At 41.2% G+C, this 27,057-nt stretch overlaps 1 protein-coding gene across 2 annotated transcripts in view; it reads right to left on the bottom strand.

The window, feature by feature from the left end:
- Positions 1 to 27,057, bottom strand: part of PRKCB (protein kinase C beta) — a 308,913-nt gene that overhangs the window by 175,681 nt on the left and 106,175 nt on the right. For both annotated transcript variants that reach the window (XM_036916934.2, XM_036916933.2), the window contains exon 3: positions 8,788 to 8,870. In XM_036916934.2, coding sequence (XP_036772829.1) covers positions 8,788 to 8,870 — 83 coding nt within the window. The remainder of the gene's footprint in view (positions 1 to 8,787; positions 8,871 to 27,057) is intronic.

Genomic DNA, 27,057 nt, shown 5'->3' with positions numbered 1-27,057 from the left:
AAGATTTAGACAGTCAATAAATGAGAGAGAGAAACTGTATGTGCTGTTTAGATTGAATTGCACCAGCATCATTTACCCTTGAGGGTTACAGATGGGTCTTCTGGTCCAGGTGATGGTGAGGTCTTACTATGATGCCAAGAGGGAGGTTCAACTCTAATTGTTGCTTCACATTCTTGAAGGAGCTTGACAGGCTTGGAGCATCATCAGAGCTGAACTATGGCATGTCCCCAGTTGGGGTTATGCAAGACTGAACAACCCAGGCTTTGAGGACCGTTACGTGGCTTTATCTAAGCCAAGGAGCCCAGACAATGCCATGTAGGAGGAAAACGGCCTTTTCTACTGAAGGCTAAGATGTCTTACTGCCGCTAGTGCTAAGGCAGGAAACGAGCAGGGCCAAAGACTGGCAGAGATAGGACTTCCCCCCTTCTCTGGGGCCAAAGGTGAATTGGCCAGGGCTTATCAGGGACCAGAATCTTGTCAGGGGCACCTGAAGATTCTCATCTGAGAGACTGAGCTGGCTCCCAGCTGATGGAAGACCTTAAGAGTAACCACATCAGGGAGCAACTGTAATTCAGTGAAGCAAGACTTCCCTCAGGTTTGATTTAAACTGAATTAAGTAGGAAGTCTGAGTTCAAGCTAGAGGCAAAGTGGCACCAAAAACAAACAAGACTGAAGAAACCAGTTACAGAATATCCCAAAGTGATCTTCAGTGTTCTGCAGGCAACAGTCTAGAATAAAGTAATGAGCAAAACTGATAAGTGGCCATCAAAATATGTTAGGAAATGTGCCTTTTATTTTTCCATGCATGTGTGTTTTTACATTTTTTGATGTATCATACCATACATATATGCTTTGTTGTTTGCTTTTTTCATTTAGCAATAAATGACTATATTCCTATGTCAACATTTTAATCACTGTGACTTTTTGTTGAAGTATAATTTACATAAAATAATGCATAGATTTTAAGCATACAGTTTCATGGGTTTTGAAAAATGTGTACATCTGTATGGGCACCATCCCAGTCAAGGTATAGAATATTTCCACCACCCCAGGCATTGCAACACTTTAATCACTGCCCAGCATCCCATCATATGCACGTGTTTTGCTTACAGAAACTCTAATTGGCAGCTGTTTAGGTTGTTTCCAAATTTTCATTAGTATAAATAAATACTGATGCAATGAGTATCAGTTTAGCTAAATGTATGCACATATCCTTAGATAGAGTCTCAGCAAAAATTCCTTGATTCGTAATTAGGTCAAAAAGGTCATTAAGGCTTTTGATACATATAGGTAATTTTCTCTTGAGAAAGACTATATTAATTTACACTCTCCCTAGTAATATATTAGAGTGCATTTCCCTCCCTGTTTGCTTTGAGTCCTGTTTCTTTTTATATTATTACTAACACCACATTTTATATTTATGTGTGCTTTTCTGGTGTATCTTTGTCCCTTTTGTTTTTAACCTATCTTTTAAGTTTCTTTTATACAGTGCCTAGAATTGCATATCATTTATCCAATCTGATAGTCTTTGCCTTTTATTAGAGAATTTCAATCCATTTACATTTGTTGAGTAACTGATACTTTGCTATCACTTCTACAATCTTAATTTATACTATAGATATTTCAGAGCTCCTTGTTGGCTTATTTTTATCTTTGTTTCTGTATTTTGTTATACTGACCAAAATTTTCTTTGTTTATTTTTACCTCTAGATTGTTTCTTTCACGTTAAAAAAAAAGATGGCTATTTGAACTAACAGGTCTATGCCAAGAATTAAATAGCATTAAATGTTTTATTTAGGATTTGTTCATCTGGATTCATAGTTCACAATAGTTTACTTTTTTGTCCCAACTTTAATAGGTCATGCTGGTTATTATGGCCAAGTAGCTTATACTAATAAACTGTGGAAGCTATTCACCTTGTCAGCTCATCAGTTTCCCATCCCCTCTTCTTAAAGCATACACTGCTCTCTGAGCCATAGGGATGCCACTTGATCCAGGCCTGATTAACTGGGAGAGTTCATTCTCCTAACCACGGAGGAACAACCAACCAGAACCTTCCCTGAGACTGATTATGAATGCAGGAAGAAAGAAAGCTACTTCTTCCACCAGGGTTTCCTTCTTTCCATGGGGTCAACTATAGCCAGGTTGACAGACACATTTATAGACGTATCCTGTCTATAGTAGGATCAAATGAAACAAGGGCAAGTCAGTCAGGGTCCCAGCAGGGCACAGCATACCCAAGAGAGTTTAGGGAAGGTTTCATACAAGGACTATTTATGAAGATGCATGTATGGTGTTGGAAAGCCACAGGAGCAAGGCAGTAACTGGGAGCTTGTAAGAGCAAAGGGACAAGGAAGAGAGTAGCTCCTGGAACTCAAAGAAGAGAACTATCTACAGAAGAGTGTCTACCAAGGAGCAGCAACCTTCAGTCAAAGGGCAGAGCTAAGGACCCCATGATAAATACTGGGCTCACTCTTCCCTCACCCTCCAAAGTCCTGTTAGTCCCTCCCCTCCAAAGTCTTGTGAGTCCCTCCCTCCAGCCCAACCAGAAGTCAGAGGGTAAAGGAACCCCAACGATACAGTTCTTACAGGTCAGTCTCTCAAGGAGAAAGCAGAGGACCCAGCAGGGCAAGCAAGAGTGCTGGCACAGCAGATGAGGACCAGTGTGGTAGATTGCAAAGTGGCCAAAAATGCCTCCCCTTCCTTTATGCATCTTTGCAGTGTGACTTTGCAGCTCCTCCCATCCAGAGGTGAAGTCTATTTCTCCTCCCCTGAGTCTGGTCTTGGCCATAACCAGTGTGACACAAATAAAGCTTTGAAAAACACCTGTGCTTTGAAGAGTTCCCTCTCTTGCTGTGCTTGGAACCTCGGAACTCTGAGATCAGCATATGGATGAGCCTAAGCTAGCCTACTTGATCATACAGAGGAGAAATAAATTGCCCCAGACAACAGGCTGCCAACTGTCAGTCATGTTGGTGAGACTCTCCTAAGTGATCCAGTACCAGGAAAGTCACAAGCTGACCAAGACACGAGAGAGCCTAGAAAGATCAGCTGAACAGACCCAGATGAGAAGAATCACCCAAGTTGCTCACAGAATCATGAAAAATAATAAATGATTACTGTTCTAAGCAACTAACTTTGGGGATCATTTGTTACACAGCAAAGCTAAATGATACAGCTGATAATGAGAAAGCATCTTGCAAGTATTGGAGCCTCCATTTCAGCATCTGAGGCCCTTGTCCCTGAAGCTCTTATTCCATTCCCAATGTCCTTCCCATGAGCCAATCTCTTTTCTTATGACTAATTTGAGTTGGATTTCTCACTTGAAGTTTTTAAAAAATTGTGAAGCTTTACTTTTTCTCTACAATTAGATGCAATTTAAAATGAATAGAAATCCTTCATTCCTCTGAAGTTTAAAAATAATTTTACCCATGAAGGCTATTATTCTGGGGCTTTGGGAGAAGAAAATTTTCTTGGGCAATCTTCTTATTTTTCTCTTGGTTATTCACCTATTTTAGTTTTCAATTTCTTCTTGAGACAAAATTGGCAAGTTCAAATTTCCTAGAAAATCACCCATTTCAACAAAATTTTCAAACACATTAGCATTTATATGCCTATTCTTTTTCATATATAACAGGTTTTCAAGTTCTGTTATTTCCCTTTTATTAAATCTTCAACATTTAGCCTGCGATTTATCACTTTTAATACATTTCTTAATTAAGTAAGACTTGATTAAGAAACACAAAGACTAAGGCACTCAACATTGGTGCCCATCATCTTTAACTGACCTGACTTAGTGATGGAATTAGGAGGGTTTTACCACCTTGACTAAAAATGATAAGAAATTATTTCTAAAACCATAAAATGTTGAAGAAAGTATATTTAGACATGCCAGCTAAAGAGTCTTTTTGCACTTTTGTACTGTCTGGCACAGAGCCCCTGCTCCATAAAGTTAGCTATTATTGTTAACTATTATTCCTCGGCATGTCAGAGAGTAACATGCCTCCCTTCTTGAGCAGGAGAGACTCCTCCAGGTATTAATAATAATTTAGAAACCATTTATCAGGTGCCTTCTTTGGGCCAGACACTATTCTGGACGTGGCTCAAGTATTCTTTTGAATACTGACAAAAAAACTATGACTTAGGTATTACTTTCCCCATTTCAGAGATATAAACTAAGGGTCACAGAACTTAAATTATTTTCCCCAAATCACCAGAGTTGTAAATGGCAGCATTAGAATTTGACACCAAGGTTTTCTGGCTACAAAGTCCTATCTCTTTTCTCAGCATTGATCCTTAGAATTTAAGGTTTTGTGTAATGTAGTGGAAATGGACAGTAATTACCTCATAAAGGCATACTCTGTGGTGAGGAATGTAGGGAATTATCAGTACATTCACGATTAGGGAGGTAGGTGGAACAACCAAAATGCCCTTAGCTGCTGGTATCAAGGGCTTACTATGTGGCAGCACTGTGCTAAGCAATTTCATGCAAAGGCTTATTAATGCATTTGCTGTTATACATTTTGTTGTCATTACTAACTCCGTCTCATTTCAAGGATTTTAAAAAAAATTATTACAACAAATCTATGTGGTTGGTACTAATACCCTAGTTTACAGATAAGGAAACTGAGCCACAGAGAAGGAAAATGACACACCCAAGGCAGAGTCAGGACCTGAACTCAGATATGTCTGACTTCAGAGTCCACATTCTTAATCACCATTGTCATTGAGCAAGATCAATAAATTGCCTAACTTTCCATTTACAGCTGGACATGGCTAAGGCAGCCAGGGACCTGAGCAGGGAACCAATGAGATTTGCTCTCTTAATGAAGCTCTCTCTGACTCTCTGAACCACACTAAGACCTGTGCTTCTACTATGAGGTCTAGTGTGATGGTTTCCAGGGGTTCTGCTCTGCAGTGGCCCCTTGGGTCAACAGGATACGAAGTAGATTGACCAGAGATTCTTCCCCTCCCATGAAGAACGGACTCTGTTTCTTTACCACTTGAATCTGGACTTGGCCATGAGACTACTTTGTCCAGTGGGACATTTATTATCAAGCATGATGCACAGGCTGGAAAAGTACTTATGTACTGGGGCATGCTCACTTGCTCTTTCTGGAACCTGAAGCCATCATGTGAATGTGACAGAGCTAGCCAGCTGGAGGACAAAAGGCCACATGAAGGAGAATCAAGGCTCCCAGGTTGACAACCTGCTCACTGCCAATCATGTGAGCAGGGCCATCCTAGGTCATCCAGCCACGAGATATCCAGACACAGGAGAGAACCCCTAAATTTTGTGCTCGGGGCAAGAACCTTACTTGACTCACCCTAGTCCCAGCCCTCAGAGACAAGTCCTCTTTCTTGTTCTGAGATCTCTCTGGAGGCTGCATGTATGGCCAGTATTCTAAGTGCTGGATAATAATGTCCATATGTAATGCTTATGGCAGTACCCAATTTGGTCTCTCTAAGAGGTTCAAGAAACAGCAGAACTAAGGGTTTCTAACCAGGTGAGACCAAGAACCAGGAGGACATGTTCAGATAACTAGAAGTCCACCCAGGAACTCTGTCATGTTTTGAAGGACCCCAATGGCAGGGGCCTATATACATTGTCTATTCCCATTGGTACTGAATGGTTGGGTTAGCAGCTGGGTTCATTGGAACAGTACATGGTTCATAAAGTTCCCTCAGTAGCCTAATATGCCATGATGTGGACCTATCTGTAGAAGGATGCCAACCACCCAGAATATTCCCTGGCTCAGACTGGGCTTGAAATAGCAGAGGGTAGAGGACAAAGCCTAGTACATTCCTTTATCATGGATGGAGATTGTGCTTTCCTGTTCCATGAGCTACACACCAGCTCCTCCAGGGTCATAAGGAGAAGGGCACCTCTCCACACCAGCATGAGCCTCGGGGGCAGCTAAAAGAGAACATGGCGGGTTAGCAAACAGGTGTGGCCAGATCTTTAATCATGCCTCTAACTGTGGACAGAAAAAGATCAATGAACTGAGTCAAGCCTGTTCAGGAACCTGGACCAAGTCATCATCCTTGGTGCCAAATGACTTTCTTGGAATTGTGTCCAGAGATAGAATCATTCCAGGTAGGCTGCCAAACCCTATGCATTCTGGCTGCAGATTGTACTGCCCGCTCTTCCCAGCCCCAAGGTTGAATGGCTGTGCTGCTCTGCTCATAGACAGGGGTCTCCTACCACTTAGGGAGCCTACACCCTCTTAGGAAGGACTACCAGATGGCAGGCAGAGGACCTGTTCATTCTTCAGGCTTCGTTGGTAGACATCGGTCCTTGTTGCCTGCCCAGCATGTATTCACTGTTCCGCATCATCACTGTCATCATTATCTTCACACAGAGAGCTCCTGCTGTGTACCAGACGCTCTCCTAAGTGCTTTCATGGTGATGTATACATTGGATATTCGTAACAAGGTCATAAGGTAGGGACTATTACTTTATCCATTTTTCAGCTAAGGAAGTAAGACACAGAGATCTAAGTACTTTGCCCAAGGTCACACATATTTGAGCTTAGAAATGCAGGCTCCACCTGTAGTCTATTTATTTTAATCATTATGCAATACTGCTACCCTAGTTTTTTTCTGAGGGACCACCTCTCCCACAGTCTCAACTCATGGGGGTGGGCACACGAGCTCTCCTCCCTAGGAACAGGCAGGCACATAACCTGGCCAATCAGCAAGCCATCCTTCTGGCTAAATATGAGCCATGGTCCAATGAGACTTTAGCTCTTGTCACTGATAAGACAAGACTACAGGTACTGTAGCCATCATGCTCCCATAGGAGAAAAGCCTTCCTGAAATGGAAACCAAGACAGGGGAGAGCTGAGCCAAGAAGAAGACAGAGATGCCTGAGGACCTCATGTCAGCACCTTGACTCACTGTGTCTGAAGCCTGTTCACCTTTGGGCTTTTCAGTTTCAGGGACCAAAAATTTCCCTTTTCACACAAACCAGTTTAAGCTGAGTTTCTGCCTTAGGCAACAGAGATAGTCTACGAATATAAACAGGATATGAGAAACACCATCCTTTTGACTGCTCTGTATCAAGCCTTGGTCAGCATGACATTCAGAGCTGCAAAATGGAGCGAGGCCATCCTCCTAAACTTCCCTGTCAGTTTTCCTGGGAATGAGAGAAGGAACTACACTGAAAGGGCCAAGGGGTATACGAGGATATGACAAATGGTCCTATTTTCAGCTCTGCAAACAGGCCTATAAAGGTTGTGGTTGTTGCATGTTGCCTGGAGTTCTTAAACCCAAGTACCAAAGTTTCCAAGCAAATAACTGCAGCACAAACTCTGGAGTGTTCATGTTGCTTTGCCAACAAATACGCCCTTGATTTGCAGCAAAATGGCAGATGACCACTTATAGAAGGCCAGCAAAAGTTGAACAAATGCAATGACAGAATGTAGTCACCAACCACTTCTGGCAAACTGAGGTCAGCTGGCAAGTCTAAGTGGGTAAGAACAGGACCAACAATGAAGACAAAACCAATGCAGAAAATTCTAGGAAGGCAAAGAAAACAGGAACACGATAAGAGAACTAGGGTGATCGCTGCATATAGGGTACACTAAATGCAGTTCATCACTGGGCCAGTGGAGGAGTGTGCATGGTGGAAAGTCCTACCAGGACAGTTTTGGCTACATGGAAAATACCCCAATGAGACTTTACCAAAAGAGCTTCTTATCTCACAGATACAATCTGGACATAAGAGAACTCAAGAGTTGGCTCTGCAGCTCAACAATACCATCAATGACCTGGGTTCCTTTAACTCTTTCACTCTGCCATGCTCAAGATGTTAGCTGTGTCTCCCTCATTGACCCAAAAGGGCTGCCACAACTCCATGCATTATATCCATTACACCCACAGCTTCATGCAAAGGAAGGAATATCTTCTCTTATGAGAAAGTAAGCCCCACCCAGACTTCCTCTCAGGTCCCACTGAGCAAAAATGGGTCATATGCCCATTCACTAGCTACAAGCTATCCTGGGAAACCAAGTATCAGGCATTTTCAACTTTTAGCTTGAGGGCTGGCCTCTGCCAGAAAGAAGAGAATGAAGGCTATGAATGCCTGTTGGGTAGGCAATCAACAATGTGCCCCAAGCTGTGAACACATGTGTACCAAGACTTTTGCTATATCTTTACAGCACCCAACTATAATTCACTTAAAAACTCCTTAAATCAATTTATCCTTTGTTTAACCAAATATCTTTACTTAGGCAGGAAATTTTACATGCCTACCATAAATTCAAAACCACTACTAGGTACATTTTCCAGTTTATATTAAAATAAATTCATAATGATTAAAAAAATATTTTCCTGTTTTGCCTGGAAGCATCCCTTGTCCCACCAGCAACAGTAATACTTGAGATGATGCATAGTAATGGAATAAATTCATTTCCTCCTAATTCTTGGGCCCTGGTATCAAAAATTCCCTAATAAATAGCTATAAAGCACATTTTAAGGTACCATCCTAACTACCTTTTTACAATAGCAAAACTATTTAGCCTTTCCCCACTATTCTTCATGCCCCAGGCATACAGATGACGATGTTTAGCAAAATCATAGTAGAAGCACAAGCTGGTTTCCTATAGTCACACCCCTTCTCTAAAGGTTTTGTCTCTTCCACTAAAAAGAAAAATGTCTCAGAGGCTATAGGACTACCACTTGACTTGGGATGAGAAAATTGTGACTTTTTTGTCTAAACACACTTATATTTACCCAAAAGGATGCAGTGACTGGGGACAGAGGTGACCTGTGCCCATTACTTACATCAGAGGCTGGGCCCTTGTCAGCGCCTGGGCAGGAGAAAGTGACAAATTCATGGCAGCGCTTGTGCACAACAAAACAGCAGACTGCAAAAGAGAAAATAAGGGTAGGAGGAAGGGAGAAGGGGAGTGGAGAGGAGAAAGAACGGGAAAGGGAGAAAGAAATCATTAAACCTGGGCTTCACAACAAGTGAAGACTTTATACCAAAATAATGATGTCAGCTTCTCCACCTTGTCCTTTATTGAAGTCAACTATTGGGTACAGTGATGGTGCATCTTGCAAATTAGTTAAGCTTCTAAAGTTAGAGTTCAAAAGATCACATATGCTCAAAATTATACTTGCCTGATGATTGCTTAAGATGCCTGGTTTTGGAACAGAATGTTTCTAGATTGGGCTCCATATGAAGTAGCTGGCTTGCATTTAGGTCCATAGCACAGAAGAAATATGTATATTTAAACACTAGCGTCACACGTACAGAGATGCTAATATGAAGGGCATGTGGGAACAAAGTGGGAATGGCAGACCCATGCCTCCATCTCATCCAAGAGCAATGTCAATCAAGTAGAAGGGTGGAAGAAAAAGGCTGTAATGTTTACACTGTTTCTCTGGTAGTTTGCAACCAAATACATGCATACGTGTTTTTTAGTCTGAGTTAAATGCATCTGTGATACGGCTCCACTATTTGGGGATCATATCACTTTTGGGAAAGGGCAGTCAGAGAATGCATACATAACAAAACTGATATTTTTGTTCAAATCTTCTACACTTTTGTGGTTCAAGTCTACTTTTATAAACTCTGTAGACTGTGGGTTCCTGGAAGACGGGCACCATGCTATAGGAACAGGCTCAGATTCTGTCTATAGGACATCCTCAGCAAATGAAAACAGAACAGAAATCACAAGGCTATCCCTAGTGATATAATGGATCTGGGCAACAGTCAAGGGCTACTAACATCCACCTGCCTACTGACGAAAGAAACATGAAGTACCCCCACCATCTATGAAGTACTCTTGCCAAAATAATCAGATGTGAATCAGATCAAGCATCTTGACCCAACTACCAACTCACAAAAAATACAAGAGACAGAGGCACATACTCAGTGATGCCACAGAGAGGCAATGAGAAAAAAAAATGATACCATATGACACTGTAATGGTGGGTATGTTTATACACTGTACAACCCAAAGAGTGAACCCTATATAAACTATGGCTTTTAGTTAGTAATAATGTATCAATACTGGCTCATCAATCGTAACAAATGTACCACAATACTGCAAGATTTTTTAAAAGAGTGTTGCATATATTAATTCACTTCATATTTGTTAACATCACTTATAAGGCACACTATCAGTTTTTAAATTGAGATATATGGACATATAGCATTATATTAGTTTCAGGTGTACAACATGATTCAATACATGTGTATATTATGAAATGATCACCACAGTATGCCTAGTTAACGTCCATCACCACCTATAGTTACTTGTGATGAGTTCTTTTAAGATCTAGTCTCTTAGCAACTTGCAAATATATAATATAGTATTATTAACTAATTGTAGTATTATTAACCATAGTCACCATGCTGTACATTACATGCCCAGAACTTATTTTGACTACCTTTGCCCATTTTGCCCACTCCCAACCCTGACCAATCTGTTCTCTGTATCAGTGAGTTTGTTTTTGGGGTGTTTTTTTTTAACTCCATGTATAAATAAGATCATATGGTATTTGTCTTTGTCTAACTTACTTCACTTGTAAGATATTAATAATAGAGGGAACTGGGGTGAGAATTAAGTTGAGGGAATATATGAGAACTCTCTACTCTTAATCAATTTTCTATATACCTAAAACTCCTCAAAAAGAAAAACATAAAAATCCTGCAAGGTCAAAAAGCAGGGCAGAGGAACAACTTAGATATTCAAAGAGATTTCTAGAAACATATCAACTAGATGCAATATGGAGACCATGTTTGTAAGCTAATTTAAATAAACTACTAGTTTTAAAAAATTACCAGATAATCAGGAAAACAGATACACTCACTTTTTGATGATATGAGAGAATTGTTATTGATGTTAGGGAATTATAATTGTTGGTGTGATTATGGTATTGTGGTTACTTTTTGTTAAGGAATCCTTACCTTTAAGTATATATCCTGAAATCTTTATGGATAAAATGATTTAATTCAAAATAATTCAGTATGATAGGAAGGGGAGAGAAAGGGAAAGGTGATAGAAAAAATTAGTCATGACCTGGGTGATGGACACACAAGGATTCATTATATTAGTATGTTTACTTTTTATATGTTTAATATTTTCCATAATATAAAAAATTTTTAAATCCTCATGGCTAGGGGCCAAGGAGGCCAGTTCTTCTCTTTTACTTTCCCTCTTTTCTGTTTTAATATTTGCGGCATTTTATTAGTGATATAGGTCTTATATAAAGATATTTGTGTCAAATAGTGTGTGTGTGTGTGTATGTATTTCCCTCTGTGCCTGCATGTCTGTGAGTGTTGGAGGAATATAAGAGCAGTGGTGCAAAAACGTCAATGATGGTTATCTCTGGGCAACAGGATTGCAGATTATTTCTATTTCCAACCTTACATTATTCTATATTTTTTTAAATGCTCACAATCAGTATATATTAGTTATATAATCAGGAAACAGAAGCCTACTTCCATTTTGAAACAAAACAAAGAGTCAAAGATAAACAAAGGTCAGGGAAATGAAAAATATGATTGCCAAAATTAGGAACTTGGTGGTTGGGCTGATAACAGAACAGACACAGCTAAAGATGAACTTAGCAAACTGAAAGTTTAAATTGAGGGATTTTCTCAGAATTCTGCAGAAAGTATAAAAAAGAATAAAAGGAATGATATAAAACATGTAGGACAGATTCAAAAATTCTAATATTCATCTAAAAGAACGTTCAGGAGAACAGAGAGAAAGTGTAAAGAAAGTGTAATGTAATCCATCTAAAATAATGTTCAGGAGAATGGAGAGAAAGTGTAAAAAAAGTGTAATCAAAGTAAATAGCAGAAGAAAATCCCCGAAAGATTAAGAAATTGAGTCCTTAAATTGAAATAAAGTATCAAGTGTCAATAGGTGTGAATGAAAAAGAGACCAATGATGAGGATACCAACAAAGGAACAAAAATAATTTTAACACCAGATTTCTCATCTGCAGTTTTGAATTCTAGAATATGGTAGAACAATATCTCTAAAGATTTAGGAACATTCATTCTAACCTAAAACCTTATACAAAGCCAAACTAGCATTTAAATCAAGGAATAAAATAAAGACATTTCCAGAATACAAGAACTTAGAAAATGTACTTCCCATGGAAGAGGACTAGAGTATGTACAGCACCAAAAAACAAATAAAAGAAGTATAAGAAATAGTGGTGAACAAAGAACAAACTTAAAGCAGGACAGGATGTAAGAAAGGGGGATGGGAGAAGGGCTGTAAAGTTGAAATGTGCTAAGAGTCTTGTCTTATTCTTTGAGAGATTACAGATATTGAGAAATGCATATAGGACATTACAAGTTAGAATACGCATGTTAGCAATTAAGAAGTAGAAGTATTACGTATTTGCAAATCACTAAAAGAAAAAAATGGACAAAGAAAAAATCCAACTACACTTCAAAAGTCCCCTTCATGCCCCAATTTATATAAATATTATTCTTTTTCTTTTACCTTAAAGTGCTTCACTTGGGGGTGTTATTTTAAATGTATACATAGATAAAGTCTTGTATTTGAACTTAACTGACATTAAATGAGTACCCTTACTTGTGAATATATGACTCTGTATATGCTCATCAACAGCAGGCACTGTATCTTGAATCATCATCATTTGCACTTTAATCCATCTATAATTTCTTGGTATCTGATGTGACATGGGAATCTAATTTGCCATTTTTTTCCAAATAGGTAATCAATTGTCCCAGCATCTTTTATTGAATAATTCATCCCTTCCCCATGATTTCAAATGCCAACTTTGTTATATACTAAATAATTATATACACTGGGGTCTGTCTTAGGGCTTTCTGTTCTGTTTCCCTGATCTGCCTTACAGTACAGCAATACAGGTTTTAATTATAGTAGCTTTATAATATGTTATATCTTGGCAGGGCAAGTCCTCCCTCATTATCCTTATTTTCAACATTTTCTTGGCAATCAACCATGTTTATTCTTCCAAGTGAACTTTAGAATCAGTTTATCAAGCTTTTAAAAATACCAATGGAATTTTTACTGGAATTGCATTGAGTCAATCCCCACCACGAAAAAATGTTTATTGGGGCTTTGACTGAAATGGTCTTAAATTTAGAAATGAAATTCAGGATAGTTGACATTTTTACAAAAATGAGTCTTTCTATCGGAAATAGGGTGTCCCCTTGTTAAAATCTTATTTTATGTCTCCCAAATAAGTCTTCAATTTTCTCTGTAGGTCCGACAGATTTCTCATTCAGTATATCTAAGGGGTTCATTTTTTATGCCATTGTGATTTTGATATTTTTTCCATTTTGTTTTCCAGATGGTTATTGTTTTCATATAGGAAAGAAATAAACTTTCAATATATTTATTTTGTAGGGATTTTTTTAACTCATAGTAATTTTTGTGAGTTTTCAGTTGCTTCCTTTGAGTTTTCCAGGTAGAAAGTCATATTATCGGCAAAAATAATATTTTTCTTTTTTCTCTCTCTGATAGATATGCCTTTTTTCTTTTTTCTCTTTATCATAGTTTCATGTCTAGAACTTTCACAACAACATGGAATAAAAAGAATGATAGCAGGCAGTCCTGTCCCATTCTGAGCTTTTACCAGCTTCGTGTCTTCCTCACTCTCTCTTCTCACTGACTTTGGGAATTTGTATTTTCCTAAGGAAATGTTCACAGTGTTCTCCTCAATGTGTTTCAGCTGTATTATCTTATCTGGCATAATGATATGCCCCTCCTCATTCTTTCTTCACATTATATTGTTAGGTAATCTCTCTTTATTTTTTCCAGAGGTTTGTCTTCTTTGTTGGCTATTTTATTACTGCGTCATTTTAAAGAATCAAATCCTGGCTATATTTCTCAGTTCTACTGGTTTTTTTCCTAATTTATTAATTGCTACTTTTATTTGGCCTACTAATTTTTTTTGTGCTCATACTTGTCATATTTATTGGTTAGGAATATGCATTCTGCATCAGATGGTCAGGTTTGGATCCTGTGTTCATTACCTGCAAACTGTAATACGGAGCACACTATCTTACCTCTCTGTTTTTCAGCTTCCTATCTGAAAAATAATGATGATAATAAAAGTGCCCATATCACAGTGGTGGTGTCAGAATTCAACAAGTTAACCCATGCTTGGAATTGTGCCCAGAGTACTCAAGTGTTGCTGCTAATCATGAGTATGCAAATGTTTGCTACTGTTATTTTCTGTTCTTAAAGCTTCTTGAATTGGCTGCTCAGTTCATTTATTCCCATTCTTCATTAAACACTTAAAGACTTTAAAGCTACAAACTGTCCTTGCAACTACAGCTTTGGCTGCATCCTATGTTTTATACTTAGTGCCATCATTGTTTCATGTTTCTGATGGGTCTATTATTGTGGTTTTAATTTCATCTTTGACAAAGAACTATTTAGGAAAATTGCTCAGCACCTCCACCAACATCATTTACAAGTAATAGATTCTTTAGCCTAGAACTTTTCTTCAAAATATCTAAAATATTGGTTATGATCTTAGTCATCCTTATTTTCTTTGAGGAAGGGAGGGGGTTCATTTCTAGTTTCCCAGTGTCTACCACAATTCCTGGTACCTGATAAGTTAGTAAATAACTATTTTGTGAATGAAGGAGCAAAAGAATGGATATCATCAGCCACAGAAAAAGAAGAAAGTCCAATTAACGTTGTGGTAGATGCAGTTCCTGATTGGCCTTCCACATTCTACCATTATGGACGAAGAGAGCAGTACATCAGCTACTGACAAGGTCTCCTTAGGCATTCTTCCAATTAGCCATGAAAATATATAATCCATCCCACCAAGGAGGAATCAATATGCCATGTGACTTGCCTATATATTGCAGCACACTCTATGGAGAAACTGAGAACAGACTGGAAAGCTGAGAACTTCCAGCTCAGACTTTATTGACACAATGTGTTTTTAAAAAGTTGTGCAAATCAGATTTCCCATTAACTAAAACACTTTAAAGAAAAGTAGTAGGGCTGGATATTTAAAGAAACAAACTAAATCCTTTCGTAGTACAAATAAACACCCCCTCACTTCTGTTGGGCAAATTCAGGGTAAGACCAGCTCTTTTTAAGTAAGAGGCAATATTCACTGAGCTGCTAAAATATGTACCAGGTCCTACTTTCAAACAGGTATCTGGTAAGAGCCAAGAATTTCTAGACGCTTCATAGTTTATTCAATCACTCCTTGCTCTGCAGAGGTTTAAAGCCTGCCACCTACAGCCCCTGGAATCTAGCCTTTAGCTGTGCTTTATTAGAACTACATAAGGGAGTCTCAAACTCGAACACCCAGGGACTGGGTGAGCAATGGAAATGCCCGAGGGTCAGGTGAGAAAATGCACACATGACCTGTTCAACAGAGGACATTGCTACTCAGTCCCAGCGGAGAATGAGATGAAATTCCCAGCTCTATCCACCTCCATCGACCCCCTGATTAAGATGGTTAAAGTCACAAGCCAGCTTCATCAGTAAAATAATGCCTTTCCCCCAGCCTCACCAAAGATGTCCACATCCTAATCCCTGGATCTTGTGAATACATCACCTTACATAGAAAAATGGACTTTGCTGATGTGATTAAATTAGGGATCTGGAGATGAAGGATTCTACTGTATTATCTGGGTGGGCCCAGTGTAATCGCAAGGGTCCTTATCAGAGGAAGGCAGGAGGATCAGAGCCAGAGAAGGGGACGCGGAGATGAAGCAGAGCAGAGGTTGCAGTGACTGCCATTACTTGAAAGGAACCAAGCCAGGGAACGTGGGTGTCCTCTAGAAATTAGAATAGGCAAGGAACAGATCATCCCCTAGAGCATCCAGAAGGAAGGCAGCTTTGTTGACACCTTGATATTAGACCCACTTTCAGACTTCTGACCTCCAAGCTGTAAGATAATAAATTCATGTTGGTTTAAGCCACTAAGTTTGTGGTAATTTGTTATAGCAGCCATAGGAAACTAATACGCCAGCCAATGGTTAACCCCAGAAGCAGGAGGCTATAGTCAAAAGCCCAGGGGACCTCCCTGCAGTATCTGCCCCAAGAGAGCACTGGGATCCTAACTTTACTTCACAGCGCACCTCAGTCCCACATCCCCAGCTCTAACCACTATCATTTATTCATTACAGCCAAAGAGGCCTAATCACATCAAAATTTTATTTTTTCTCTTTGGGGTTGGTCTTCCTTTTTTTTTTTGTAGATAATTATTTCTTATTGAAGGGTAGTTGACACACAGTATTACATTACATTAGTTTCAGGTGTACAACATAGTGATTCAACATTTATATACATGACAATTCTAGGTACCAGCTATCACCATACCAAGCTGTTACAATATCTTGACTATATTCCTTATGCTATACATTACATCCCGGTTACTTATTTATTTTACCATTGGAAGTGTGTACTTTTTTTTTTTTTTTTTTTGTGAGGGCATCTCTCATATTTATTGATCAAATGGTTGTTAACAACAATAAAATTCTGTATAGGGGAGTCAATGCTCAATGCACAATCATTAATCCACCCCAAGCCTAATTTTCGTCAGTCTCCAATCTTCTGAGGCATAACAAACAAGTTCTTACATGGAGAACAAATTCTTACATAGTGAATAAGTTACATAGTGAACAGTACAAGGGCAGTCATCACAGAAACTTTCGGTTTTGCTCATGCATTATGAACTATAAACAGTCAGTTCAAATATGAATACTCATTTGATTTTTATACTTGATTTATATGTGGATACCACATTTCTCTCTTTATTATTATTATTTTTAATAAAATGCTGAAGTGGTAGATAGATACTAGATAAAGGTAGAAAACATAGTTTAGTTTTGCAAGGGAGCAAATGTAGATGATCAGGTGGATGCCTGTAGACTATGTGTTAATCCAAGCTAGACAAGGGCAATAAAACATCCACGTATGCAGATTTCTCTCAGAACAGTGGGGTGAGGTTCTAAGCCTCACCTCTGTTGATCCCCAGTTTCTCACCTGATGACCCCCCTGCGACTGTGCCTGTCTTAGGTTGTTCCTCCCTTGAGGAATGGTCTTCCTTTTTAACCCTAGTCTCACTGGGGTCGATAGTGGAAAACTGACATCCTTGGAAAACAATCTTTGTCCCTAAATCCATAACAACTTGAGACAGAAATCGGAGCACTAGTAGAGAAAAGAAGGGCCCTCAGCACTTTCCTCAGCTCTCATCTCTCTCAAGAAGTCCCAAAACAGTTGCTTTTCAAGGGAGAAAATCTCTTGCCATCTGCAAGAGTTATGGGCAGGTAGCCAGGCATATGAGATCAGATGAACCTTGATTTGAGCCCTCTTTTACCCCTTATACGCTGAATGACATTAGTCCAATTACTATGCCTCTCTGAGCACATTTCCACCTCCAAAATGAGAATAACAATGGTACCTATGCTTAGAAGGCTATTGCAAAGCTCCAAGGACACACACATAAAGTGCTTTGTGGAAAGTGGCATTTCTGTCTGAGGCACCAGTGTGCAAACTGTGCTTCTGCAAAGGCTGGGAAGGATCCCTCATCCTCTCAAACTAAAGCTGACTCACTGACATGAAATTCTGTCTAGTATCCAAGATGAAGTGTGGCTCCCACAAATGCTTTCCTGAACTATCTTTTTGACCAAAAGCCAAAAGGCCTGGTCACCATTTCCACCCAGCATTGACTCACTGGTATTCAGAAGACTGACTCACATGGCCACTCAAGTACTTGAGTCTGCAAAGGGCTCTCACATCCATGGTTTCACCTGAGGCTGCATCATGGCCCTCTGAGGAAGATGTTTTTATCCACATTATATTGACCGAGATGCTGATGCTCAGAGAGAAATAACCTGCCCAAGGGCATCCAGCTAGCCAGTGGCAGTGCTTGTATTTGAAACCAGGACTGTCTTGCACTAGAGCCTACACTTGCAACAGCACTTGTGCTTGTCATTCATCTCACTGCTGCAAAAGAAATCCTCCTCCACTTTCCTCATCCCCCACCAGCCAGCCAGTTGCTAAATCTTATTGATTCTTCCTTCTCAACACCTTCTAGACCAAATCCTCCTGTACCTCCTCCTCTGATTCCACCCTAACTGTCCTCAGCAAATCAGACATGGAGTTTTGCAATGAAGCCTTGACTGGCCTCCCCTGAAAGTGATGAGTGTGCCTTGATAACTCATCTCTATGAGCCAAAGTTTCCAAAACCACAAAGGAGATAAGACCACCAATGTCACATGATTGTTACAAAATCTAAATGAGATGTCACATACAGTGGGGCACAAAGTAAGCTCTCAATGAAGGTGTATTTACTTCCTTCCAGGTTAGAGGGATTCACAACACAAGCCCTGCGGCCAAGCTGTCTGGACTCTACTCCAGGAACCACTCTTCATTAGCTCTGTGACCTTGAATAAGTCCACTGACTTTGCTGTCTTGGTTTCCTGCTCTATAAAATAGAAGCAATAACATAACTTTTCTCATAAAGTTGTTATGAGGATTAAATGAGTTAATCTTACTGTGGACACAGTAAGCCCCTAATAGATACTAAATACTGTCAATACTATTCCTGCGATTTCCCTCCACCCTGTGCAACCTACACACTCCTGGAAAATTGGTCTCTGAAAACTCAGCCTTGATGTTTCCCTGCTCCAACATTCAACTCACTGCTTATTGCCTAAAGCTGTGCTGTCCAATATGATAGCTACTAATTACATGGGGCCATGCCAATTTAAATTAATTAAATAAAATTTAAAATTCAGTTCCTCATTCACACTAACTACATTTCAAGTGCTTAATAGTCACAGGTGGCTAGAAACTACCACATTATACACTCCTGGTAGAAAGTCTTATTGGATAGCACTGGCTCGAAGAATAAAGATGAAGTACCATAGCCTGGCATCCATCCCCAGTATAATCACTGCCTCATGTTACTCTCATCTCCTCGTACTCCACTGCCTCACACTCCTGCCAGGCTGGATGACTCTTCCTGTCTATAATGTATTTTATTCATTCCCCACCATGCCAATTTGTTCCACGAACATACCAATGCCAATAGCCCCATCACATGCAGTCCAGAAAGGAAGTTTAAGGCAGAGGAGCTTAGTTCTCCAAGCAGCAGACTGAAGGCAGGATTGGAATAGAAATGGCACATTCCACAGACTAATTCTGCTCTGGAGCCACCATGGGACAGATAATGGTTGGCTCATCCCTCCTGTTTTAATGCAGGGGTCACAAACTCAAAGGCCTATGGAGGCCAAGCCTTATTACCAAGTGAGACAAGCCTGGTGTAATGCAGCAAGCAAGGGTAGCTGGGCCAAACTGGAGAACATATGCTCATACCAGGGACACTCAGCTCCATCCTATAGCTGCCCAGGAATCACTGGCCCAGCGTTGCCAGACAGGACTTTTTTCAAAGCTCTGTGTAGGCCATCCAAAGACATCTGAGTCCTGCCAGTTTAGAATCTCTGTGTTAGCTGGTCACCCTGGCTCAAATACTTCCACTTTGGTTACCTGTTATCTCTGAGCTAAAATATCCTCAATCACTGAATGGGGATGAGACCCTCTACTTCACAAAGGGTTGTGGATGACACCAGATGAATGTGCTTGGCCAGTGCCTGCCTCATATCTAATTCTTAATAAAAATATGAATGAATGCATTAACAGTGAGTGAATAAGTGAATGAGTGGACTCTTTGGTCACCCCCACACTCAGAATTGCTCACCATTGCCGAGTCAAAGGAAGGCAGCTGTGACCAGGGGCGGTGCACGAGGATCTGTAGGCAGCTGGCCCCAACACTGCCAAGCTGTGTGAGCGCAGGGCCATCTCACAGGCCTGCACAGCCGGCTTTAAGTGTGCAGTGAGAACATCTTTTCAAAACAGTACACCGTGCTTATGGTTTAGAATTTGAACGTTACAAATGAGTATGCACTTGAGAATCACTGTTCTACACCATTATCAGAGGGAACTGTTCTCTCCAGTGTCTTGTGTAACCTTCTAGATATTCTCTGCATGTGTGTGAGTACATGTGTGCATCTATACCTATATATGGAGTGAGACATTCTCTCTTTCATTTTTGTTTTCTGATCTCTTCCCCTTTTGTTTTACCCATATGATTCAATTTTACACACTGTTCTCAGCCCTAGCTGCGCACTGAGTCACCTGGAGATTTTTAAACAAATCAGAGCTCAGGTTCCACCTCCAGAGATTCTGATTAATTGCCAGGTGGAGGAGTAAGGGAAGGCTGAGGACAGGTACATTTAAAAAGCTCCCCAGGTGATTCAAATTTGAAGAGCACTGCTGATCTGTCTGCACACTCCAACCATGCTTTTTCCCAAACTAACACACCTGGACGCCAATTCCATCTCAGTGTATAGAGAACAAATCCATTCCATTTCCACCACTGCATCCTAGTCCATCATATGAGTGGACTACCATTTATTTGCCCAGTCTTATAGGCAGCTCTTAAAGTTCTAATGACAATGACTTTCTCCTGTACGAGAGGAAGAAGCAAGAGCAAACTTCACTTGGTTATCAAGTCAAGCACTATGGAGGGAACACAAAAGCCAAAGCAGTGACCTTGCAGCAGCCAGCAACTGCAGGAAAGGAATGTTCCTGTTTATAATCTTACCAAATCTATTTAACTCAGCAAGATAAAGCAGTGGAGCCAACAAGAAGTAAAGAACAGGCCTCAGAAGTAAATAAACCCATGAGAAGAAAGCTGCCCCCACCACCACCTTCTGCTCTACCAACTGTACGGAGACAGGCCCCTGGGCAGGACAGCTGCTGGGAACATCCTGCTTGTTTGGATAACACAAGGAGACTGTTCTTGACCCCTTGGCCTCCCCCTTTTGATCAGGCCCAGAAGGGGGCAGAGGAACAGCAGGGACATAATGCCATGGCCTAAGAGGAAATGTCAACATCCCTTTATTCACAAACCATATCCATCCCAAGAGCACTTGGACCAGGAGAAGACCTGGTCGTGAAGCCAAGCGCAATGGACGTCACTTGCTTCTGCCTAACCAGCATCCATACTTTGTGCTTCTCCTTTGGGAATCACGCCTTTCTGACCCCATTCCTGCGGGCTTTCACCCCCTTGGTCCCAGGGTGGACATAAGACTCAAGCCAGCGTGGATTCAGGGATGGGCATGTGACTCAAGCTGCCTGGTGGCAATCAGCTTTAGGACTTTTGCTGGAATTACTAGGAAAGGAGACATATTTTCCAGCAGTATTGCTAAGCTGGTAGGGAATGAATCTGCATCTGCCATCTGTATTATCACAAAGGAAACTTTTCTGAGAATGAAGCCAAAAGGAGAAAAGCAGAGACAAGCAACATCTGATGACCTCATAGGAGCACCTGGATCCAACCAGGCCTGAAGGGAGACCCCTAGACTTTTCAGTGTAAGTCAACAAATCCCTGTTTGCCTAAACGATCTTGAAGTGGGTTTTTGTTTCTTGAGACCAGTGGAGTTTTAATAAACCAAAGGTGAGAAGTTGAAGGATGGGCAGTGAGGGCCCCTGTTTTCTCCGGTGTTTCATGTATTCCTATACATAAGCCTGTTCTCCTTTTAAATTAAGGGTTTGATATTAAAAGCACACAAGAGATCAGTCCTTGTTGGTGAATTGAGGAAAGTTGAGGTGCAGTGGCTCACCTTTCCCTCAGTTCCTTTAAGTATTACAGACCTCAATGAAGACATTACTAGGAGTTTGCTCAGGTAAGAGGAAGCACCAAGAGACACAGAATGAGACAGGTCTGCTTTACCCACAGGCCCATTATTTGGACTTCTTTTCAGTAAGTGCCTGTAGCATGGACACATCCATCTTGCTGATGCCAGGGATTTATACCATCACACCCAGCTCTTACCCTCACTTGTGGAGGAAGGGCCGCATAACCACTCAATTTCTATTAAGTACAAAGAACCAAACAACCCTAACCAAGTCCTTTTTCAACACGACGATGAGTCACATCCACCAAACTGTGCCTCTGGAGCTGGGTGGCTTGAAGCCCAGAGATGAATTCATGTCAATCTCAGGCCCCAACTCATGCTAAAAAGTAGGGAATACTTAATCCTCTGGCAGCTTACAATTCTGCAAGGAAAAGTGCTATGTGAATATTGTGAAAATCACCAAATCAAAGATCTGGCATGGCGATTACAGAGGACAGCTGTTGGTTTTGCCTGCCCAGCATCCACACCCCCTTCTTCTGGTAACTGGCACATGATTTCCTTTGAGAAACCAGCCTCCCTCCACCATATGCGATCTTGGTGTCAAGCAAGGTGTACAGCTCACCCTTGGCCAAAGGGGTGTGCATGTGGCCTAAGATCAGCCAATCACACTCTTTCTCCCAGGAATTTGATTCTTGATGCAATAGTGTTACCATGAGAAGGCTGTCCTGCCACCTAGATCCAAGAGCTACTCTGGACCCTGTACTTTCTAAGGCCTGGTACCACATGAATGTGGTTCCCCAAATCTTTCCGATTGTAAGACAACTAGAGACAATTTCTATTGAGTACACAGAACCAAACAACCCTAACCAATTCAGACATCTGATCTCACCCCATAGTGATGCAGTCATCCCCTGGAGAGAGGATCACCAGGCTTCTCATTGCACTTCCAGGACAAGGAACTCTCCATGCCGTACAGACAACTCCAGCACTAGAAAGTTCCTTGACTACACAGAAGTCAGGCTCCCTGAACTCCCTGACCCTCCGCTCTGTGGCCCCTTCCTCCTTTCCCTGGCTCCTCCACCCCCCTGCTGCTCCCCCAGCCCTTACAAACTGGAATTCCTCAAGGCTCTGTCCCAGGTTCTGGTCCTTCCTGGCAGATACTCCTTCCCCAGGCCATCTTGTCAATCCACGAGACCTCATAACTCTTCTCACGCTGGTAACTCACATTTGTAGCCCGATCTCTCCCTGAGCCCCACACCCATCTATCCACCGACTCCAAGCACCTCCATTTGGACATTAAATTGAACTTGCCCCAAACCCTGTTCTTGTTCTTCTGCCTCACATCAGATGTTTGCTTCCCAGGATGTACCTGCATCCCTCACCTGGGGGGCTACCTTGACACCTCCCTCACCACCACTACCCACTTCCAATCACCAATTCTGTCAGATACAACCCCTAAGTGCCACTTGAAACCAGCCTGTGGCCCTTCACCACTGTCTTGGGTCTCTGAAGCTTTCTTCTTATTTCCCCAATTCCTATCATCCTTCAGATCTCAGAATAAATGTCATTTCCTTGGAAAATCTTCCCTGACCCACTAGTCTAGATTTAACCTGCTTATTGTAATCCCATTTGACTTAACCTCTCTAAGTCACTTTATTATTTTCAATAATAAGACGGTAAAGAGTACCAACTCATAAAGTGGCTGAGAGATTAAATGCAACAATTTATTAAAAACTTAAACAGAAAAAAACAAGCCTTAACACAGTAACTGGCACATAGTAGGTTCATCATAAATATGAATTATTGCTATTGTTATTGTTTTTACTCCTACTAATAATGCCTTTCCCACCCAGACTGTTAACTATGCAAGCAGAAGCCCCTCATGCTCTGCTCACTACTGTATCCCTGGGGCTGACACATAACAGGAACTCAATAATATTTAATTGACTGATCGGTTGAAATTTGAAACCATTGACTGTATCCCTCACTTGTTTCCCCAATTTGTTCCCTTCACCGGGCTAAACATTTTAATTTCCTCCTAATATATTTGGGTAGACAGGAAAAAACCTTCTCACCATCATCCTAGGTGCCTGAGGCAGAGTAAAGTCATAACAAAAAATGTCCTCACGATGGAGACTTTCCACTTGCTTTCTTTTTCATTTTAATAAGACAGTCAAGAGTGGAAAATCTAAACACGGAAGAAAAAAAACTGGAAGGAAACACATGAAATGTCGAGAGTGGTGGTGATCTCTGGTTATAAGGACTTCTAGGTTTTGTTCTACTTTTTATAATTCTGTATTTCTCTAATACTTTAAAATAATACAGCAAATGTAAGTCCGCATCAAGCTCAGGAGATATAATTTAATGCAGGAAAACATGCCGTTCTAAATGTGCAGTTTGATGAGCTTTGACAGATGCATTACACCCATATCATCATTGCCATAATCAAGATACAGGACATTTACACCACTCCAAAAATTCCCTTGCTCCCCTTTACAGTTAACCCCAGCCCTTGGCAACCACTGATCTGCTTTCTGTTATGATACATTCATGGAACCCTATAGTAGTATTATTTTGTGTCTGCCTTCTTTCCCTCAGAATAATACTTTGATTATTAATGATTTGTAATACAGTTATCCAATGAAGAAAAACTGAAGGAACAGAATAGCAGCAGACTCACAGACTCCAAGAAGGGATTAGTAGTTACCAAAGGGGAGGGGTGGGAGAGGGTGGGTGAGGAGGGAGGGAGAAGGGGATTGAGTGGTATTATGATTAGTACACATGGTGTGTGGGGTCACGGGAAGACAGTGTAGCACAGAGAGGACAAGTAGTGACTCTGTGGCATCTTACTACCCTGATGGACAGTGACTACAGTGGGGCATGGGGGGTGCTTGACAATAAGGGTGAATATAGTAACCACATTGTTTTTCTTGTGAAACTTTCATAAGAGTGTATATCAATGATACCTTAATAAATAAAGAGGAAAAGAAAACTATAGAGTTCTAAGCTTAAAAAAAAATAATGCAGTTATCACTATCAGAAATTTCTTTTTATTGCTGAGGAGTATTCCATTATACAGTTATTCCAAAGTTTGTTTATCCACTCATCTATTGATCAATATTTGGGGACCTTTTTCCCAGTTCCTGACTATTATGAATAAAACTGCTATATTCATTTATATGTCTTTGTGCAGGTAAAGACATATCATGGTAAATAGCTAGGAATGGAATTGCTGTGTCATATGGTAATTCTATGTTAACTTTAAGGAACTGAACTGCCAATTTTTTTCAAAATGGTTGTACCACTTTATTTTTTAGAATGAAAACAAGCCAATGCATTATTTTGTAATAGGTCTATAGGTTTGTTGGGGTCTCAGCAGGAAATGGAATTCACCCTAAATGTTCAATCAAAGACAACTGTGGATAAGGGTCACCACACCTAGGGCTACAGGTACAGCCTAACGAAATAGTAGAACAAAGTCCAATAAGAGCTGAAACTGAGGAGGGGGGCCCCCTGCCAGGAGCTGTCATGGCAGAAGGAGGCCAGAGACGGAGGGTGCAAACACCCCAAACACTCTCTCCTCCTGCCTTCCAGCCTCTGGCTGCCACCTCCCACCAGCCCGACTCAGCAAAAGTCAGCCAGCAAGGGAGACGTAGAGCCAGGAGATGCAGTCCGCAGGGGTCCGCCTCCCCAGACATGGGGCAGGGCAGAGAAAGGTGACGAGCGGTGGTCCCAGAGAAGGCATCAAATAGAGAGTGACTAGACACTACCTGTCCTCAGAGGAGGGGAGAAAAAGAACAAGGAGAAGATTTGCAATGCTCTCAGATGTGAGCACTTACAAACCAGCACAAGTCTGGGGTGACAGAACATACGGTCACTATTAATGCCATTAGTACAACTACAACAGTAACTACTACTAGTATGGCTACCACCAATAATAATACTAACAGTAGCGGCAAATGCTCCATCCACTGGGTGCTCAGTATCTCCCAAGCACATGCTAAGTCTTTAGAGGATTCTCTCACATGACCCTTATGGCAACCTTAGAAAGCAAGTCTATTATTATACCCTATTTTACATCTAAGAACAACTGTAACTTACAGAGGTTTAGGAAACTGCCCCAGGGCCCCCAGAGTTTGGTCCAGCCTAACCACTGCTCCACATTGCCTCCCTCAGAGGAGCCCTGGAGACTCAGCTCACCCCTGTCACGCTGTGGACAGGCCACTCAGCCTCACTTCCCTCACTTGTAGAAAGAAGGCCTGTCCATTCCCCCCTCAGGACTATTGTGTGAATTTAACACAATAGCGCAGTACAGCAAACATTTCTTGAGTCTCAGGGGTCCTATAACACCATCAAGGCTGCAACAATTCCTTTCTAATGAGCAAACAGGCTCAGAAAGATTCGCTGAATCTTAAAGCCACTCGCCAAATATTAAAGAGCTAGGAAGAAGCAAAGGAGGGAGTTAAACTCATACTCTGCCCTTCAGGGAAGAGGAGGAAGGGTACATAAATGTACAAAAGGTGAGGGTCCTTTTAGATCCACATTTTCTCACACATGCTGCTTGGCTTCACCTGTGGCTTTATGTCAGCAGCAAAGCCTCAGAGCTCCCAGGCAGCCAGCACTAATGTGCTTCCCTCCTGTGCCAGGTGCTTCTACCTGCAGCACCCTGGGCCCCAGAGCCCAGGAGTCAGTCACCCCAGGACAACCACCCACTACACCCCTGGCATCCTCTACTGATCTTCTGGGGTGCACAAATGTGGAGGGGCCAAAGGGTGTTTCTAGTCTTTGGGGCTTCTCAGAGACATTAGCCTTTGTCACCTCCACTGATACCCCAAGAACCCCAGTGAAGCCTAAATACAAACACACAGGCTGCCTGCAGCCTCAAAACTCAGCATTCTTGTCATGTCTTAATTCCCTGTCATTGAAGCAACACTCATCCTCCATGCACTTTGAAATCTCTCGTGCTTTATACTCTGCCAAAAGGTTCCAATTTTTCTGTACTGGCATTGACATGATGCAGAAAGGAACATGTGAGCCATGAGGGCTTCAAAAATAGCCTGAAACTTTTCAAGGAAAGGGCCTGTAGTGGGATGACAGGCAAGCTATTCTGCATAACAAAGCTCTGTGTCCCCGGAGTCAGGCACAAGCCCACCCTTCCCCACGTACACACACACACACCTATCAATCACTCCCTGAAATATCATATCTGTGGGAGGACGAAAAGAAAATGGTATGATCAATGAAGCTCCAGAGAGGACTGGTAGGATGGACTCCATCCAGTGGGGAATTTCCTATGGACAACAGGTCAGTTTTTCTGGGAGTTAACCCATCGTGGTAATAAATGATGATGATGAAGAAGAATATAATGATGGCCAGGGCAACAATAGTTAGCAATATTGATATATAGCCAAC

This window comes from Manis pentadactyla, chromosome 10, assembly GCF_030020395.1.
Source record: "Manis pentadactyla isolate mManPen7 chromosome 10, mManPen7.hap1, whole genome shotgun sequence".
NCBI classification, from domain to species: domain Eukaryota; kingdom Metazoa; phylum Chordata; class Mammalia; order Pholidota; family Manidae; genus Manis; species Manis pentadactyla.
This window is presented reverse-complemented; position numbering and strand designations above follow the sequence as displayed.